General features: G+C 39.7%; 1 protein-coding gene across 1 annotated transcript in view; it reads left to right on the forward strand.

The window, feature by feature from the left end:
- Positions 1-555: 555 nt before the first annotated feature.
- Positions 556-19,602, forward strand: part of LOC133995096 (nipped-B-like protein B) — a 27,267-nt gene continuing 8,220 nt past the window's right edge. The window contains 31 exon segments of the mRNA XM_062434385.1: positions 556-857; positions 2,238-2,386; positions 3,042-3,207; positions 3,618-3,718; positions 5,738-5,846; positions 5,933-6,081; positions 7,020-7,241; positions 7,390-7,896; positions 8,002-9,630; positions 9,778-9,873; positions 10,019-10,165; positions 10,453-10,524; positions 10,626-10,715; positions 10,816-10,916; positions 11,690-11,776; positions 11,889-12,120; positions 14,877-15,028; positions 15,128-15,208; positions 15,322-15,422; positions 15,916-16,045; positions 16,142-16,224; positions 16,382-16,514; positions 16,631-16,774; positions 16,875-16,961; positions 17,069-17,277; positions 17,370-17,472; positions 17,560-17,658; positions 18,440-18,586; positions 19,077-19,211; positions 19,307-19,405; positions 19,504-19,557. Coding sequence (XP_062290369.1) covers positions 2,323-2,386; positions 3,042-3,207; positions 3,618-3,718; positions 5,738-5,846; positions 5,933-6,081; positions 7,020-7,241; positions 7,390-7,896; positions 8,002-9,630; positions 9,778-9,873; positions 10,019-10,165; positions 10,453-10,524; positions 10,626-10,715; positions 10,816-10,916; positions 11,690-11,776; positions 11,889-12,120; positions 14,877-15,028; positions 15,128-15,208; positions 15,322-15,422; positions 15,916-16,045; positions 16,142-16,224; positions 16,382-16,514; positions 16,631-16,774; positions 16,875-16,961; positions 17,069-17,277; positions 17,370-17,472; positions 17,560-17,658; positions 18,440-18,586; positions 19,077-19,211; positions 19,307-19,405; positions 19,504-19,557 — 5,529 coding nt within the window. The 5' untranslated portion in view covers positions 556-857; positions 2,238-2,322.

Below are 19,602 nucleotides of genomic sequence, written 5' to 3' on the forward strand. Positions count from 1 at the left end.
ATCTTATCTACGAAACGCTGTCGGGAAAAACACCTAAAAACCAAAACAAACCAACGGTCACCGGTGTTATAGTTTAACTGGTGACTGTTTTAACTGGTGACTTTCTCACATTGCATTACGTTACGAGAGGTGAATGAAACTTCTGATCACACTATTTATCTTACTAACTTAACTTAGATATAAACCAATGAATGTGTGTGTGTTAAGCTACAATTTAAATGCTTTCATTTAAAAGTCACCAGTTAACACGGTCACCAGTTAAACCGAAACACCGGGACCCCCAATGCAAAGATCCCAGAGGTCGTCGCTGGGTTGTGTTGGGGGGTGCAAACTGGGACTCAGCTGGTTAGATATTAGGGTCACAATCATTATTAGATAGGCTATGATTTAGCTCCTCACCGGTTGAGGGAGTTATTCCTTTTAACGATTCTTCCGGTCGGCATTTTGAGCGAGAGAGAGAGAGAGCGAGAGCGAGCGCGAGAGAGATAGAGATAGAGAGGATTGGACTGTGGACCCTCCTTTTTTTCCTCTTTTCTCCGGTTCTCTAGAAAATAAACTAGTACCTCCTATATTTAACGTTGTCTGGGGGTAATTGTGTTTAAAAGGCCGGTTTGAGGGGATGCCCCCCCCCCCCCTCCTCCTCTCCCTCCCAACACATATGCTAGCCGTGGGAAAGATGAAAACCCCCCCGGTCTCACTGCCGTGGTGTTAGCTGTTTACTCGGAGGAGCTGTTTGAACCGTGGGACGGAGAGGGAGCTAGAGACTCCTGCTCCAGCTGCCATCCTACCCCTCCCCCTCCTCCTCCTCCTCCTCCTCCTCCTCCACCAGAACCACTTCTTTCTCATCACATCCTGAGGTAAATAAACCAGCAGATTCAACAATAACAGCCGCCTTTCAGACACATTTTGTGAGTCCTCCCTGAGTCTCTATCTCGCTTTGTCAGGCACACAGGAGACGTTAGCGTCCAAGGAGGTGGGAGGTGGTAGGAGGAGGGGGTAATTCTTGATTTGTGATGGGGTCTTTGCTTTGTACCCCTGCCTCCCTGGCGTCGGGTCGGGGTTACGCTTCCTTAGGCAAGTCCGAGGTCCACTTTGTGAGCTAGAGATACGTCGACGGAGGCCATAGGAAGTGTGAGGTGAACATCTAAACCAGTACACGACCTGAATGCTAAAGAAAGGAGCGTCTCGGAGCAGGCAACACACGGCTAGCTGGCTTTGATGCACTCCCGGTGATGCTAGCTTAGGCAACTTAACCTAGCGTTACACCTAGCCAGCTAGCATGGCTACATCTCCAGTTGTTGCTAGCCGGCTAACCCCGAGTTGATTGTAGTCACTTTCATAGACATCGTTATGCTGCTCGTTGTCTTAGCAAGTGCATACAACGACATAATAATAATAATAATAACTGAGTAATAATACAATCAGCATCTGATGTCAAGACGAGCTAATGTTAATGTCGCTGGGTTTTTTTTTTTTTTTTTTGGAGAGCCCCGGAAACCTTACCTGACACTATAACAAAAGAAAGAATATCAGACATAACGTTAACAATTGTTCATTTGAATTGCTTGTTTTTGTTTTTTTGTGTTTAGTTAGCTTCAGTTGCAAAATGAAAATAAAACCACAGGCAAGCTAACGTTAGAGGTTAAGACGTGCTAGACATAATCACACACACAGAGAAAGAGAGATTACTATTGTAAGGTTTCGTAATTTATTCTAACGTTATAGAGATATTATCAGCAGGTAGCGTTAGTTTTGTCACTACCTGGGTCTAATTGCAATGCACGACATACTGTATTCGCATGAGAGCTAAAATAGCTGACTTTTGTATGTTTGTGCAGGCATAAAATGTTCTACTTGAGCAGGTTGATGCACACACTGAAGGTGTGTATCAAAAAGGACCAAAAAAATGGGCATGTAATGGTTTGAGCATCAGTACCTGCTAGTTGACTGAAGCTGCATGAATCAATAACCCAAAGACATGCTCAGGCAAAAGCAGCCTTGCTATAAGGCCTTCATAAACTGCCTCAGAAGTGCAGTTATGTTGGCACTGTAATAATGCACACTCATGAGATGACACAGATTTAAAGCCCCGTTCCAGAAGATGCACACTATAGATATGTGGAAAATATTTGACCATCCCTTAATAGTAATAACAGTGCTGCTTGTAATAGCATCCAACTTTGTTGACAGTGAACGTACTGTAAGAGTGTTTGTTGCCACTTCTTTTGTCCCTGCAGAATTTTGGAGATGTGAGGAATAGGAAGAGATTGGTGATTTTGAGCAGCCTGTGCATTGACACGACCTCTTGACCTCATCTTCAGCATGAATGGTGATATGCCTCATGTTCCCATCACTACTCTTGCTGGAATTGCTAGCCTGACAGACTGTAAGTGCAACATCATCTCTCTAATGCTGTTCACACAGCCTAAATACTAACATTCAAACCAAGATGCGACAAGGCCAAGGAATACTTGATTGCTAAGCAGGCTGAATTTGACTGGCTTTGTAGTTGTACAAGGGGCTAAATACTGGTAATTGTGATGTTTCTTATTACTAATGATTTCAAGGCAGTCAGGGCTGAAGCGGCTAATGTTTCAAACAGATGGGAAGTTGTAGGCCTAGATTTCTTTTTTCAAAATTATACACATTATAAATATATTATTTATTGCAGGATAATTGCAATGGAGAGCATCAGAATGGTAAAAGTGTACAGAAATTGATGGACCTTTCATCACTCTGATGTTACTATAATTTTCAGGACTTTTGATAAAAGGATAGACATCATGCTAATTATATTGTTACAGCATATTCTTTAGCATGTATAATTTTGGCCTATGAAATGTCTGATATACTGTGAAAACCAGAATAGCATGTCTTCCGAGTTTGAATCAATGTGTTTTATTTTGTCTGGAAATCTGCACATTCATAACTAAATTCACATCCTTATCTTTTCTCAAAACAGTTTAATTTTATTATTCTCTCCTATCCTGCTTCCTCTGATTTCTCAGCCAAGATAACTTGTCTTTCCATCGTTCCTTTAGTGTTGAACCAGCTGCCCTTGCCTTCCCCTCTGCCTGCCACCACTGCAAAGAGTCTGCTCTACAATGGAAGGATCTCTGAAGAGGTCAGCAGCCTGCTGGTGTGTCGGGACGAGAATCTGGTGACTCAGCTGGCACATAGCCTTAACCAGGTCTCAACTGAACACATGTAAGTAACGCTCACCAGTCTCTCACAGCCTGCTACACTACGTATTTAAGAGTGGGAACTTGTAAAGGCATGCTAAGTCTAATAATAGTTTTTAATAGGGAAAGAAGTCATTGGAACGTCAATTTGAATGTCAGCAGTTTTGGTGGAAATGTATTATACATTGTCGTTTTACTGTAATAACATCACTGTTTACTTTAAGAGGGAAGTTGGGCATTTGCTGTTTCTATTTCAGTAATCACCTTTGAATCTAGGATAGAGAGATAGGTCAACCCATGTTCGTATTTGTCAGAATCATGAAAGGCCAGTCTACGCTGCACTGAAAATGGCAACTGAGACTCGGAAGGAAGCAGACGGCTTGTAGTTCTTGCCTGCAATTTAACTGAGGACTGTTCTGTTGTTTTTCTTTCTAGAGAGTTGAAGGACAACTTGGGGAATGATGAACCTGAGGGTGATATGCCAATGCTTCTACAAACCTTGCTGTCCAGAAACCCCCATATCTTCAGGGACAAAAGTATGACAACCCAGTACAAGGTTTGGGGTGGTAAGGAGGAGACATTGAATCGTCTGCGGTTGAGCTCAGTGCATGTTTTCTCCTTGGCTACATGCTTGGTTGCCACTGATACTAATAATTCACTTGAGCATTTCCTGGTTCAGATGCACTTCCTTTACCTAGTTTCACCACACAAGTGGTTCCCACACTGTGAGTAAACAAGGAGTGAAACTAAAGTTGAAAACACCTTCTAGTCATACACAGATGTAGCCAGTAACATTATTATTGCTGTGGTGATTTGCAATATTGGAACTGAGCCATCATTTATATTATAAGTTTCATCTGTAATTTCCCTGGTATTACAGAAACAATTGAGAACCACAGGTATCATTGGCAGTTGTATAGTTTACTCTTTGGCATGACTCAGCGGTTTGTGAGGGCTGTTAGGTGACTACTTGACTACTAATTTCTTATGTGCAGTAGGTCTAATTAATTGGCCGGTATTTCAAGTTATTTTGTCTGATCACCGGGGGTAAAGAGAAATGTTAACACTAAAAACAGATAAGTCTGTTGTTACTCTGTACAAATTTAGCCTAGCTTTGTTCAAAGATCTAAGACTGGCAGAAGTGGTTAGCCTAGCTTTGAATAACGCGAAAAAATCCAGCATTAGTGTGAACTGTGGAGTAGCGAGTATCACAGAAAAATATTTTGATACGTTTTTTAACATTTTTTTTTAACATAAAATCCAAACATGGTTATTTAAAGCTTAGCTGCATTTGTTTTGTCATCAACAAGAATATCACTAATTGCCATAAACAATTACATAGTTGTATTTTTAACCTTTGTTCAGGAAATCCTTCAAGTTTCATAAGCAGCTGCAATAGCTTGCAATTACGGATAATAAGGACGTACTATGCATACACGCTTGCATACTGAAGCATTCTTTGTGTCAAGTAGAATAAAAGAGGAAGAAAACCTTTGCTCACAGCGTTTACTCTAGTTAGAGGTGCTGGCAATGGCAAGATAAACATGTATTCACAAAAAAAAAACCCACAAGTGTTTGTAGTAGTGACCACACACTCAGATCAATAATCTTTTAGCAACACTGATGCATGAGCCTCATGAAGGCTTATTCGGACCATTTTGGCCAGCAGTTAAAATGTAGGTGCTTCTGATCCAGTGAAATGCTTCCTCAAACATGTGCTCAGTACTTACTTGTCTTCAGACAGTACGCACAAAATCTTGCACCCTGGTAAACCCTCACCACCTTCCTGCAGCTCTAACCTCCTCCTTTATCGCTCTGAATACCAAATAGCTTTTGTGGTGACATGTTTTATTTTCAGAAAGATTTACACAGAAGTACACAAGATTAAACTTGAAATGCAGCGACAGTATTTCAGGCATTGTGAATGACCTCACAATATAACACGATTATTAGATTATCGATACTATTATCATGCTAATTATTGCAAAGTATTCTACTGCATGGCCAATTATACATACATGACTGAAGTTTCCTATCTACATGAAGCTTTTAATGTTCAGTTTTTGTTGACACTTGATTCAACTAGATGGTCATTTTAGTGGCTGCACGTAGTAGTGGTGTTGTATTGGTCAACAATATATTGAAATGCATTTCTAATGTTTTGTCCACCCCCACTTACAGTTTACAGTACACAAATCAGGGATATACACCTTTCAACATAATGCAGTCCAATACCACACCACCACTAAGGTCTAATAGAATGACCATATAACTGAATCAACACATCTCTGACACAATGGTAAAAATGGGAAAAAGGAAGTTTGGATTTATGTGATTATAAGAGATTATACATATGTACTTAATAAACTGGTAAACATTCTGTATTGTAATACATTAATATGCTTACTTACTTGGAACTGGCCTCATAGTAGTACCCAGTGTTGTTATTCAGTAGATGATGTTTGAGACACTGGAGATGTTATTCTAGTTGTGCATGTTCAGCTCTTTGTTTTTCATGAATTCAAACTTTTCTATCAATTTTTTTTATCTCTCAGGTGTAAGGCAGCAGCCTATGGTTCAACAGTATAAGCTGTCTCAGAATCAGGTGCATGGGAGTCCAGCATCAAACTATCCGCAAACCACTGTCCCTCAAAGCCCCCCTGGGTAAGGCTGTTTCAGCTTGCTATCAGATGTTACAAAAGCAGAAGCATGTGTACTTTCTACTAAAACTATGTCTTCCTCCCTCACAGATGCTTTACATCCCCGCAGTCTGGGTCAGGAACTCGATTCGTACCGCAGCAGAACAGCCCTATACCCAGTCCCTATACTCCTCAAAGTCCTGCTGACTACATGCAGTACAGTCCACCCAGTTACTCTCAACACCAGCAGACTCAGCAAGGTGAGCACAACGTTAAGTTGGAATAAACATATAATTAGCAGCCAGCCACACCTCTGCTAGGAATAACAGCAAATAGCTAACTTTTGATACGAGGACTATCACAGAAAAGTTGAATGGTCATTCTGTGTGCTTTTCTGCTGTTGCTGGCTTTAAACGAGTTTGTTATAGCTGTATGCTTTTCCATCTAGATTCATATATTATGTGAGCATTCTGCCTCAAATGAGAAGCCTCCATCTTTCCTCCTCGTTCCCCCACAGAACAATTGTTACACTATAACCTTGTGTTCTGTCATACCTTCAAATTCCTCCAACACATTTTTGGAGGAAAACAGTAATTTGCTGTTAAAATGACACTACCTGTACTGTTTTTGCAAGCATACTCAATAACTAGCCCCTTTAACATAACTTTTAAAGACACTAGTAAGTATGGATATAACGGTGGTGGTAGTAGTAGAAAATAGCTCCATCTCCAGCAGCTACAACAGTAAAATGCTGCTTACACTTACCGTCACAGAGAGGAAAGGGGGACAGGAGATGCAGTATCGTGTCACTATGGCGAAAACGGAGCATATTTTAATAATATTTTACTACAGGACAACCAGGATAACCAGCCTAACTTTGTCAAGCTGGCTAGCATACACATGAGCATGATACGGCTAAGTGGTGCGCTGCCAAAATGTGCCGCATGTCACAGTTAGGGGAAGAATAAACTGTTTTGGCAATAATTGTGGTGGCCACGGAGATGATTCTACGTACGACTGCAGGCACTGAACTGTCACGTCTAGACCATGACAGTTCAGGACAAATACACATACTGTTACACCCCTACTAGTAACTTAGCTGATGCTTGTATGGTATATATGATACAACTTACCACAGCTGTCTGTAAAGGTGGAAAAGATTTGACTGATGAAGATTTTATTTTGCTCTCCGCTTTAGTTACTGGAAGTCTCAGAAATATCCATGACAACAAAGTCTCTGGACAGCTATCAAGTAACCCGACCAATCATAACGCAAGACCAGATTCTGATGAAGACTACATGAACATGGCTCACAGACTGGGAAATGAGGGAAATGATCGTTCCACGAGGGCGGCCTCGTTTCCAGTTAAATCACCACAGTCGGTGTGTTCCCCTGCTGGGAGTGAAGAGGCTGCAAAATGTATGTTACTTCAGCAACAAGTCATTTCATATTCTTCATTTTGTAGAATCAAAAATAAGACACCAATGTACAATTCAGTAATTCCCATGACTAATTCTCTGGTGCCCACTTAAACTTCATTTTTTAATTCATATTTTTGTTTCTGCAGGGTCAAGACCTCCTCTTATCATGCAGTCACATCCGCCTGATTTGCCACCGGTTGCAGCACCCGACCTGCTCCTCTCCTCTTCTGACCACAAAAAGAGGCAGAAAGAAAGGCTCAAAGAGGAAAATGAGCAGATGGACAAAAATACCTTGTATGATATTGTTAGCTCTCCACTGAAAGACTCACTGACTTTAAAACTGTCCCGAGTGAGGTCTTCGGACTTGGATGAATCCAAAGAGCTTTCTCCTAGTGCAGTTGAGGACCATGCAACTGATTTGATGAATAATAATCAGTTGTCAAGGACTGCCCATGACTTGTCACACAAGTTGGGTGCCGAGGAGCAGGCAAACTGTCAGCAGGCTCCTGTTCAGCCAAACATCAAGGAAACTGGAGTCATCAGTGGGGCTGTGTTTGATGACGCTGAGATAGACACACTTGCAGACTTTGAGAGAATAGAGCGCGAGTCAGTCAGTGAGAGAGAGCGATGGTCTAAAGAAGTCCAGGATAAAGGTGAATTTGTGTGTGCCTGCCTTTGCCCTGTGCCTTCTTGCATTTTTGTTCATGATGTTTGTTGGTGTTTTTAGTAAGGCTCAGCTACAGTGCTTTTTATTGCAGATAAGCCACTGAAGAAACGGAAGCAAGACTCGTATCCTCAGGAACCTGGAGCTGAGACTGGTGATGGGCCTGTAGTACACGGGGGCAACACTGGCAGCAAGTTGACACCCAAGAAGACGAATGCTGCGAGTAACGGTGCTAGCCGGCCTGCTTTAATGGTCAGTATTGATCTGCAGCAAGCCGGCAGAGTGAAAGGACAGCCCGTGGTAGTCTTGGAAGCAAGGCAGTTCTGCGAGGACCACCTGCGGCGCCTAAAGTCAAAGACAGATGGAAAGGTGGATAAAGTTGGTGAGAACAGACCTGGCATCATCAAACAGCATGCTGACAACTCCAAGAAGTCCAGCACAGACGTCCAACCAGAAACCCTTAAAGAGAAGCAGGAAAGCCGGCGGGAATCTAAGCACCGACCAAGCAGCAAGGGACACTCGGACGGCAAACGATCAGACACACCACGGCAGAAACACGACAAACATTCAGACTCGCGGCACAAAGAGGAGAAGAACCACAACAGTCACAAATCCCATCTCAGCCAACCGGAGGCTCCAGAAACCGTGAGCAAGGCGGAGCGTAATTCCAAACAGGTAGATGACATAGGCAAGGATAGAGATAAGGACAAAGATCGAGATAAGGATAAGGATAAGGACAAGGACACAGACAGAGATAAGGACAAGGATCGAGATCGGGATAAGGACAGGGATAGAGATAAGACTAAGGACAGGGATAGAAATAGGGTTAAGGAGAGAGATAAAGAAAAGGATATGGATAAGGAAAGAGATAAAGAAAAGGTTATTGATAAGGAAAGAGATAGGGATAAGGACAAAGTTAGAGATAAAGATAAGAATAAGGAAAAAGATAGGGATAGGGATAAGGACAAAGATAAAGAGAGGAATAAGGACAAAGATAAAGAGAGGGATAAGGACAAAGATAAGGATAAGGATAAGGACAAAGATAAGGACAAGGACAAAGATAGAGATAAAGATAAAGAGAGGAATAAGGACAGAGATAAGGCCAAAGATAAAGAGAGGAATAAGGACAGAGATAGAGAAAGAATCAAAGATAGGGAAAGGAAGCACAAGATGCTGTCAAAGGAAAACGGCAACAGACACCAACATTCTCCTGACCGGCATGCTAAAGCCGAAAGCCCTAGAGTGAAACAAGACGGAAGCAGAAAATCCACTGACCTCAATGGTCGACAGAGGACAGATAGTTCCGGCCTTCAAAACCCCCAACACAAGGAAGAGAGGAAAAGCGGGGACGACCGCAGTAGTTGCCAAACTGGGAATAAACAGCATCCCTTTGAGATAAATCCTAGTGTGTTCCCCTCATACCTGCTGGGTGGAAGGTCAGGAAGTCTGAAGAACTTTGTGATTCCAAAATTTAAACGGGATGGAAAAGAAAAAGACAAAGACAAAGAACCCCCGATTCCCAAAAAAGTGGCGGAGGCTTGGATCGAACCCCGGGTCAGGCTGGAGAGAGTGTCACTGGTAGAGAACATAAACAAAGGAGCTAAGCCTATTGTTGTGCTCAAGAAACTAAGTGTTGATGAGGTAAAAAAGATCATTAAGGAAAGCAGGGATGCACATGGCTCCAAACCCAGGAACTTGTCCTCTTTTGACAAATCAGGGAAAGGTATGATTTACTTTATTTCATTCACGTACGTAAAATATGCACACATAAAATGCATGGGATGTATATGTGCAATATGACTTTGTTGAGTTTGTTTTTTTTTAACTTATAACAGCTCAAAGTTCACTCCCCACTTTTGTGCTTTTACAGAGTCAAACAAGCGCAGGCACGGTATGGTCAGTAAGAAACCCAAGTACGCTGAGTCAAACTCTGATGAAGAGGATGAAGACAACTCTGACAATGAGTGTGAGCTTTAAACCTAAAAACTATTCACAATATTTAAACATACACACCAAGAGTAGTCTAATTATACTCAAACACGCAAACAACAAAGTGCTGAAAGCTCTGCAAAAACTTGATATTTTCTGACCCTCTCTTTTTTTTGTTTCAGGTGCAAGGAAAAAACCCAAGAAAGAACACGACAAGTCATGGAAACAGGAGGAGAAGAAAGGTTCTCGCCGGTCGTCGGGTGGCCATCACCGCCAAAGGATCTCAGACGACTCAGACGGAGGCTCTCCACCTCCGAGCCTAATTGATGGTGAGTGTTTTTCTGTATAGGCAAGATAAATATTGTTGGTAAAGTCAAATATATGTGAAGCGAAATTATTTTTATCTTGCTTTCATCTTCAGAAAATTTGACAAAAAAGGCATATTAGTTTTCTCGTTTCTGACAGTTGTCTTTCCAAATTATTATCTGAATCTCATGATCAGTCAGACCAATTTCCAGGATAATTGGGTTACTGGACCACGTCCTTTCTCTATCAGATATTAAGTGCTCGAGAGTTGCTGTCAAAGATTTTAAAGATGTGTTTTCTTTTTGTTCAGTTGCCAGAAAACTGAAGAAAAAGGAGAAACTAAAAAACAGAAAGGTTTACGACTCCAAGATGACACTAGAGGGTATTGTTTTCATACTTTGAATTCTATAATAATAATAATAACTGATTTTATTATAACATAAAAACTACATTTAATTTATCTGTTTACATTTATTTTTACAGAAAAGTTGGACTCTTCCTCATTTAAGAGATTTACAGCCAGTGTGGACAACATTATTGAAAGTCTTGACGATGCGGACTTCTCTGCTGCAGGTAAACATGAAATGCTGAGCAGTTTCCAAAGCTCCTGATGTTTGTCCAAGTGGTAAGTTTTGAAAAAATATCAACATTATAACTTTGTGCTCTCACGCAGATGATGATGAGATACCTGAAGAACTCCTGCTTGGAAAACACCAGCTGGGTGAGCTAGGCAACGACTCCTCTAAGATTAAAGCTATGGGCGTCTTTAACAAGGTAAGAGAAGTGCACCTGGGTCACCTGGGTACACTCATTTTCACAATTAATATATATGGGTCAATGACGTATAAGGATTTATTTAAAAATAAAAAAATATGGGAATATCTATTGCAGTAATTCAAACATTAAGAATGTTGAGTACACATAAATTCATATTAAAATAGTAAATTAGGTGTTTTATGTGTTTTTCCATCTCGATGAATTAGAACTGACCTTAAAAAAGTCATGTGGTGCGACCGTGATCTATCTTAAAATTAATTAATTTAAGTGTTTCGAAACAAATTATTTGCATGTCCTTTAAGTTTTTGTAAATAATAATCTCATATTTATTTTCTATAATGTCACAGTTGCCTTCTGAAATGTATGTAAGACTTATTTTTACTGTAAATTGCTTAAAAATGATTGAAAAAATACAATTCAGTTAAGCATACTGTATCAGTGATTAATATTAAAAGTGATATTTTACTCTGAATTTAATACAGTTATTGGTATTATTGGTCGCACCACATGATATTTTGTCACTTTAAATAACAGAAAAATTACTAATAACTTGTGGCTTTTGAAAAGTTAAAGTGATTACATATAAAGGAAAGGTACTACATATATATGGTATTTTTTTTTATCAATGTAAACATTTTTCTAACTGAAGAAAATGCTGTTAGACTGAAAATGTAGGCGTCACGTCATTGACCCATATATATATATATAATCTGTTGTAAAGACCATCAATTCACAGCTGCATCGTTGTTAAAGTAATGTTTGATTCACAGTTTCCATCTGAGAAACTGGTGAAAATTCTGAATATCTTGGAGAAGAACATTCGAGACAGTGTCAAACTTTCCACATTAATGAATCATGTAAGTTGTCAGCCTGCTTTTATTCTCTTACCTAATTTACCCAATGTTATTTTAGAGCTTTTCAGCAAGTTATGTCATTTTCATACTAATTGCTTTTTTTTGGAATATGTAGGGTAATGATTCCATGGATGAGGAGCGGTTGTGGCGTGACCTGATCATAGAGCGGGTGACAAAGTCTGCCGATGCCTGCCTGACTGCACTTAACATCATGACATCTCCACGCATGCCCAAAGTTGTTTATATAGAGGATGTGATTGAGAGGGTGTTGCAGTATACCAAGTTCCATCTGCAGAACTCTTTGTACCCTCAGTATGACCCGGCCTACAGAGTGGATCCACATGGAGGTCAGCGCTGTTTTATTCTGTTCCTCTAAGTTGTAGACTTTTAAAAATGTGTGCAAATGTACTAATTTGACAAGCTTTTTTAGACTTTATTTAAAAAAAAATCTAGCAATTTCAATAGATTCAGGGATTAACTAATAACAAAATTGTATATAGAACCAATCACAATGTTTGTTTACAACAACTTCCAGGTAGAAAATCCTTGTGTCATGTTCATACAATTTAATGGAGCGGAGCAAAAAATAAATGTCAGTTTAAGGAAGTAAAGACGTAAATAAAAGAAGTTTATGTATAAGTAAGTATGAAGTCAAGCTCTGCTCACAAACCCAGCTACATCAGCTGATAGCAACCGATCTCAAGCAGTCTATATCAACCGATGGCTCAGCTGATCCTTTCTATATGTTCACTTAGCAAATCGCATACAAGGTGCATTATTTAAAGCTGTTACAGTCTGCCTACCCCTCGCTACTTCCTCTGCAAGCTGCTTTAAGGGATGTCCCGATCCAGCTTTTTGCACTTCCGATCCGATACCGATATTGTAGCTTTTAGCATCGGCCGATACCGATACCGGCCGATCCAAGCATGTATTAAAGATTAAAGATATTTACTTAATTTGTTGTTATACTCTTGTTGAAAAGGGTTTTACTCTTAAGAACAACTAGCCAACTTAATTAGGTTAGTTTGAATAATCCACAATGGTTGGTAATGAGAAGCAGACCTGTTTATTCTTAACAGGGTTAAATAAACACAAAATAGACAAAATAATAAATAGTCAATTAACCACACGAACTGAATTGGCATCAGTGCTCTGCTCTTGAACAACAAGAGTGTAAACCAAGGCTTAAAAAGCCATCAGTGCAAACAATATTGTAAACTGTATAAAAAAAAGCAAAACACACAAAAAAGCTGAGTAGAAAATAAATAGTGTGCGCTAGGTGTGCTGAAAAACGCGGACCGGATTTTGGGGGAAAAGCTGAAAAAAACTGGAATTGATATGCATTTTTTTGCTAATATCGGAATATCGGCTAATATCGGATCGGGACATCCCTAAGCTGCTTGCAACCCACTGTCCCCCAGCTCCTCCTTACATGCTTTGTCTGACTCAAACAATGCCATTCTGTTGTCATTGTTGCCGGCTTTGTTCTGCACCTGGCGTCTTTGCTGCTGCTCGCCCAGATCAGAGCCATACCGCCAAATATAAGTAGAAGTACAAATAGCAATAAAAGTTTTTCTTTCTGAAAAGTGGTCTTGACTGAAGTAAGTATGAGTAAGTATACGGGTCAATGACGTATAAGGATTTACAACAACTCAATTTTAGAATAATAAAAACAAGCATATCTAATGCAGTAGTTCAAACATTCAGAATGTTGTGTACCTGAAAATTCATATTATAAATGTGAAATTAAGTGATTTTAGTGGGTTTTTCTAGATTAATTGGCACTGGCCTTAAAAAAAAAGTCATGTGGTGCGACCATGATTCATCTTGAAATATCTTATATAAATAAAAGATCATCATTTACAAAAAATTTAAAAAAAAAAAAATACAAATACTTTGTTTCCAAACACTTTATATTACTGAAAACTTGTAAAAAAAAAAGAAAAGATGTGAAGCGTGTTAAGTAAATTAATTTATTTCAAGATGAATCATGGTCGCACCACATGACTTTTTTTAAGGCCAGTGCCAATTAATCTTGAAAAACCCACTAAAATCACTTTCACATTATAATATGAATTTTCAGGTACACAACATTCTGAATGTTTGAACTACTGCATTAGATATGCTTGTTTTTATTATTCTAACATTGAGTTGTTGTAAATCCTTATACGTCATTGACCCATATATGACAAAAGTAGTGGTGATTGGCTTCCCATTATGACAAAGGCAGCCACCAGTTAGTCCGACCAGTGGTGAGTTGTCACTCAAAGCTGCAACCACAGCAATACAGTTTATAAAATAAGCACGGTGGAAACGTAGGTCGGACCCCTGCGTTTAACTGTTATTAAACATTACAGGTACAGCATTAAAAATGACAATAAAAAATAATCTCTGCTTTCTCCGCAATTCAAATGAACGGCCAGTTTACTACCTGGAATTGACCGTTGTCATTAAAATACATAAATTCTTTAAAACGTGTTCATTTAAAGTTTGAGGCTATCACACTTTTTCCGAAGAAAGATTATCTGACACGTTTAACCTTCGTGTCGTCCTCCCGAGTCAAATTGACCCCGTCTGTTTTGACTATTCCTTCCTTCCTTCCTTCCTTCCTTCCTTCCTTCCTTGCTTCTTTTCTTCCTTCCTTCCTTCCTCCCTTCCTCCCTCCCTCCCTCCTTCCTTCCTTCCTTGCTTCTTTTCTTCCTTCCTTCCTTTCCTTCCTTCCTCCCTCCTTTCCTTCTTTCTTCCTTCCTCCCTCTTTTCCTTTCTTCTTCCTCCCTTTCTTCATTCCATCATTCCTTCCTTCCTTCCATCTTTCTTTCCTTCTTCCTCCCTTCCATCATTCCTTCCTTCCTTCCTTCCTCCTTTCCTTCCTTCTTCCTCCCCTCCATCATTCATTCCTTCCTTCCTTCCTTCCTTCCTTCCTTCCTTCCTTCCATCCTTCCTTCCTTCCTTCCTTCCATCTTTCCTTCCTTCCTTGACTAGGACAACAGGAGGGTTAAGCACTATTCTATTAAATAAAGTGTTAAAAGATTTAAGTGTTTTACTTATTTTTTTTTATCCTATCTTTTCCTTTTCTCTTTATCTTTATCTTACTCTATCCAAGGTGGCAGTCATAACTCAAAGGCCAAGAGAGCAAAGTGTTCTCCCCATAAGCAAAAGGTGGTTGTCACACTTTACAACAAAGTGTGTGACATTGTCAGCAACATGTCGGAGCTCCTGGAGATCCAGCTGCTAACCGACACGACGATTCTTCAAGTGAGATTCTCAATTTCGGGTTGATGTCATTAAAGTTCATGACCTCATTGACTCTTAAAACTTGAAACATATCTGACTTCTTTTGTCACCCACATTTAGGTGTCCAATCTTGGTATTACACCGTTTTTTGTGGAGAATGTCAATGAACTGCAACTGTGTGCCATCACACTTGTGACAGCGGTAAGTTGATTTTTAGTAGTTTTAGAAGTAAGTTACCTCAGATTATTTGTGTTTATGTCAAGTTATTATTGCTATACTTTGATTTAGTGAACTGCATTTTAATTCTTCCTCAGGTGTTCTCTCGTTACGAGAAGCACAGGCAGCTCATTCTTGAAGAAGTCTTCACCTCCCTGGCTAGACTGCCTACTAGCAAACGCAGCCTCAGGAACTTTAGGTAACTACATCTTAAGTGAATATTAAGTTCCACCTCCAGGCAAAAATGTGTGTTTCTTCTTGTTTCCTTCAATTTGATGTTTGAGTTTCACTGTGTAGAATGATGTATGTGCAGAGCTGCTGAAAGTGGAACATTTCTCTGTGCTTACTTTAAATCTGAGTTTAAGGCTTGTACCTACCATGATTTGTGACCTCACAACCAGTTTGGATCCAATTATGGTATTATGTATAGTATTCAGCTTACACCAAACCATTAAGCCTTCAGTGCATTTATACTGCGAATGGACTTTACAGTGAAGTAGGAGACATCTGGCGTGCAGCAAATAAACTTTTGACATGAGCAATACTTGCATAATTTTCAATTCAAAATGTTTCATTGAGGGACAAGGAAGAGTGTGGAGGGGATCTTTAAAGTTAGTATAAATGAAAGCAATGTGTTATTGAAGACTTCTGCATTGCTTAGTTAACTATGCCTCATACTCCTCATACACCAGGCTAAATACCAGTGATTCGGTTGGAGAGCCCTTGTATATTCAGATGGTCACAGCTCTGGTTCTTCAGCTCATCCAGTGTGTGGTACAGCTCCCCTCTGAGAGGGACGTAGATGATGAACATATTAAGAAGGTATGGACCGGGGATTTAACTGATATAGAAATAGTATTTATCTGACAAATGTTTTGATTCATAAATTGTTTTACATTTTGGTTGCTATTATTCAAGGTGGACAAAGATGTCCTCATCACAAATTCTTATGAAACTGCCATGAGGACGGCTCAGAACTTCCTATCAGTGTTTCTCAAGAAGTAAGTAATATTTCTTGCTATAACTTCTCATGTATTTCATGTGTCATCCTGGCACCAGCTGGTGCTGCAGAATAGGATGTTGTAATATTAACTGGTTCAGTGTTCAAAAATACATTGGTCTGAAAGATTGTATTGACTCTTATTCTGTATGTGGCAGATGTGGCAGTAAGCAAGGAGAGGAGGACTACAGACCCCTGTTTGAGAACTTTGTTCACGACCTGCTGTCTACAGTCAACAAGCCTGAGTGGCCTGCAGCTGAACTACTGCTCAGTTTACTCGGCCGGCTTTTGGTGAGCAGAATCCTTCAGTCCAAATCTGTCATCGGTTATTATCTTGTGAAACAGCTACAGCTACTTGGGATTTTTTGTTGCTGCAATGTTTCCCCTCCTCTCTTCCTGTGCTCCAGGTGCACCAGTTCAGTAACAAGCAGACAGAAATGGCGCTCAGGGTGGCATCACTGGACTACCTCGGCACTGTTGCCTCTCGCCTGCGTAAAGACGCTGTCACTAGCAAGATGGACCAAAAGGCCATTAACCGCATCCTCGAACATGTACACACAATAATTACAGAATTATTTAAACACCTTTACATCAAGTCGAGTGCTGTTGAACTACTTTTGAGTTGCCCCTTGCTTATTGTTCCCCTCACAGACTCCAGGCAATGATGAGACCCAACAACTCCAGAAGGCCTTGCTTGACTATCTAGATGAAAACATTGATAAAGATACATCTTTAGTGGTGAGTGTTTCATTTTACATACACATGCATTCACATATCTACAGTCTTTGCAGTATACCTCAAAATGTTCATTGTTTATTAAGTATGCATGTATTTGTTTCATCCAGTTTGCAAGGAAGTTTTACATCGCTCAGTGGTTCAGGGACACAACAACTGAGGCAGACAAAGCGATGAAGTCTCAAAATGAGAAAGATGATGATTGGAAAGGTCATTCAAGGGATGATGATTCAACTGCGGAAATTATGCAGAAGGCTGAAGCACGAAAGAAATTCCTCCGCAAGATAAAGACTTCGCAATCACATTTCAATTCACTGACGTAAATACTACTTCTCTCTGTATCACTGCACTCATTTGTTACGCTGTCCACCTGTTGACCTAAACTAAATGTCTTCTTGACTTTTCTTTCAGGTCAAACTCTGACACAGTAGACTATGAGGACTCCTGTCTGATTGTCAGATATCTGGCCTCTATGAGGCCATTTTCACAGAGCTTTGATATTTATTTATCACAGGTACTTTTCATTTCACATAAACAAGTGTGAGAGATTATATTATGTTGCCTGTCAGTAACTTTTTTTTCTCTGTGTCTTTCTGTGTAGATTCTGAGAGTTCTGGGTGAGAGTGCTATTGCAGTCAGAACTAAAGCCATGAAGTGTCTGTCTGAGGTAGTGGCGGTGGATCCAAGTATTCTAGCACGGGTAAATCACGCAGAATTTCTTCCATTTTTTTTTTATTTTTTTTTTTTTTACAATTTTTATTTATTTGTTTGAGTTATCAATGTCCCCCTCTGAATTATGGAGAACAAATAAACAAAAAACAATAAACAAACAAACAAAACAAATAAAATACAATCATCAAGAACAGAGCCTGTATACAATTATATAAAATCAAGTCTCTCCTTATATAATAACCATTTCCCCCATCTTTTAACAAATAAGTGTTCTTTCACTTTCAACTTGTATGTGATATGTTCCATCGCTAGTATATCGTCTATAATTGACATCCATTGTTTGTTGCAAGGGGGGTCAGTCTTGAGCCAGTTTTTAGTAATGGCCTTCTTCCCAGCCACCAATAGAATCTTGATCAGATATTGGTCTCTTATATGCACCGATCCATCCAAATGTCAGAATTTATTCCATTTTACGTGCAAAACTACTGTGACAACAAAGTGTGTTGAGCTTTCATCACTGCCAAAATGCAGGTGACCTACACTCAGTGCTGTTCCTGAACGCTTCCTGTGTAGACACTGATAGTTGACTGAAGCTGCTCAGTTAATGATTATTTTCATTATTGAAATTTGATTTATAGAATATCAGAACATTTTTTTTGAATGCCTGTTACAATTTCCTAAAGCTAACAGACAATAGTGTTGTGATGTTGTCAGCCAATTGTGCTAATTCACTGCAGTCAAACAGGCAGCCATAATGTTAAGTAAAGTGTAACTGTGCTTGACTGTGATTTTCCATCTTTGTTTTTCAGTTGGATATGCAGCGTGGGGTTCATTGTCGCCTCATGGACAACTCCACCAGTGTGCGAGAAGCAGCTGTAGAGCTCCTCGGCCGTTTTGTGCTAAGTCGACCTCAGCTCATTGAGCAGTACTATGACATGCTCATTGAAAGGATATTGGTAATTTAAGCTTTCCTTCTTTGACTTTTTTGACACCTGTTTGTGAGGTTCCCTATCATACACAGGATCTGCTCTTATGGTAAACATTTAAACTGATTCGATCACATCCTGTTCCCTCTCAGGAGTTAGTAGAAATGAACAAGCCATTTCTATTATAAGGCAGACTCAAGTAGAACTTTGCATTTTACTTTTCCAAACTTTGACCTAAAAGTTCATTTAAAGTGCACAAGTTCAGCTGAGGTTAAAGCCGCTTTACCCCACAGTGCCACCTAAAGATCATATTAAGAACTGCAACCATTTGGCAGTCGAAGTGCAGTTTAGAAATCACATAATAGTGCAGTTTGAGGAAAAACTGTATTTTTTCACTTTTCTAACTTAACAAATTGATATTTTGCTATTAAATGAAACTAAATTTTGTATAACTACAAGAAGCACTTTTATATTAAGTCTTTATTGAGCTGTCCTTGTACCAATTTTTGTCTTTTCACAGGACACAGGTATTAGTGTGCGGAAGAGAGTCATTAAGATCCTACGGGATATTTGCCTGGAGCAGCCAGATTTCCACAAGATCACTGAGATGTGTGTCAGGATGATCCGAAGGGTCAATGATGAGGAAGGGATTAAGGTTTGCATTTGTTTTTATCCAAAAGACTCTTACAAGCGGCAGATTCTAGCGTTTAAGAAAACTTTTAATATACCTAAACATCTTTGACCCTACAGAAACTGGTGAATGAGACATTCCAGAAACTGTGGTTCACCCCCACGCCCGGTCATGACAAAGAAGCCCTAACCAGAAAGATCCTGAACATCACAGATGTGGTGCGTACTATCTGGATGTGTGAAAATACATTAATGTGCCAGAAATATGTTGGTGTTTGACATAATCTAACTTAAGAGATGTTTTGATTTCATCCCAGGTGTTGGCATGTAAAGATTCAGGCTATGACTGGTTTGAGCAGCTTCTCCAAAATGTAAGTTGTTCAACTTGTATGAATGTTTTAAAATCTTATAGCAAC

Source organism: Scomber scombrus, chromosome 15 (genome assembly GCF_963691925.1).
Source record: "Scomber scombrus chromosome 15, fScoSco1.1, whole genome shotgun sequence".
Classification (NCBI taxonomy): domain Eukaryota; kingdom Metazoa; phylum Chordata; class Actinopteri; order Scombriformes; family Scombridae; genus Scomber; species Scomber scombrus.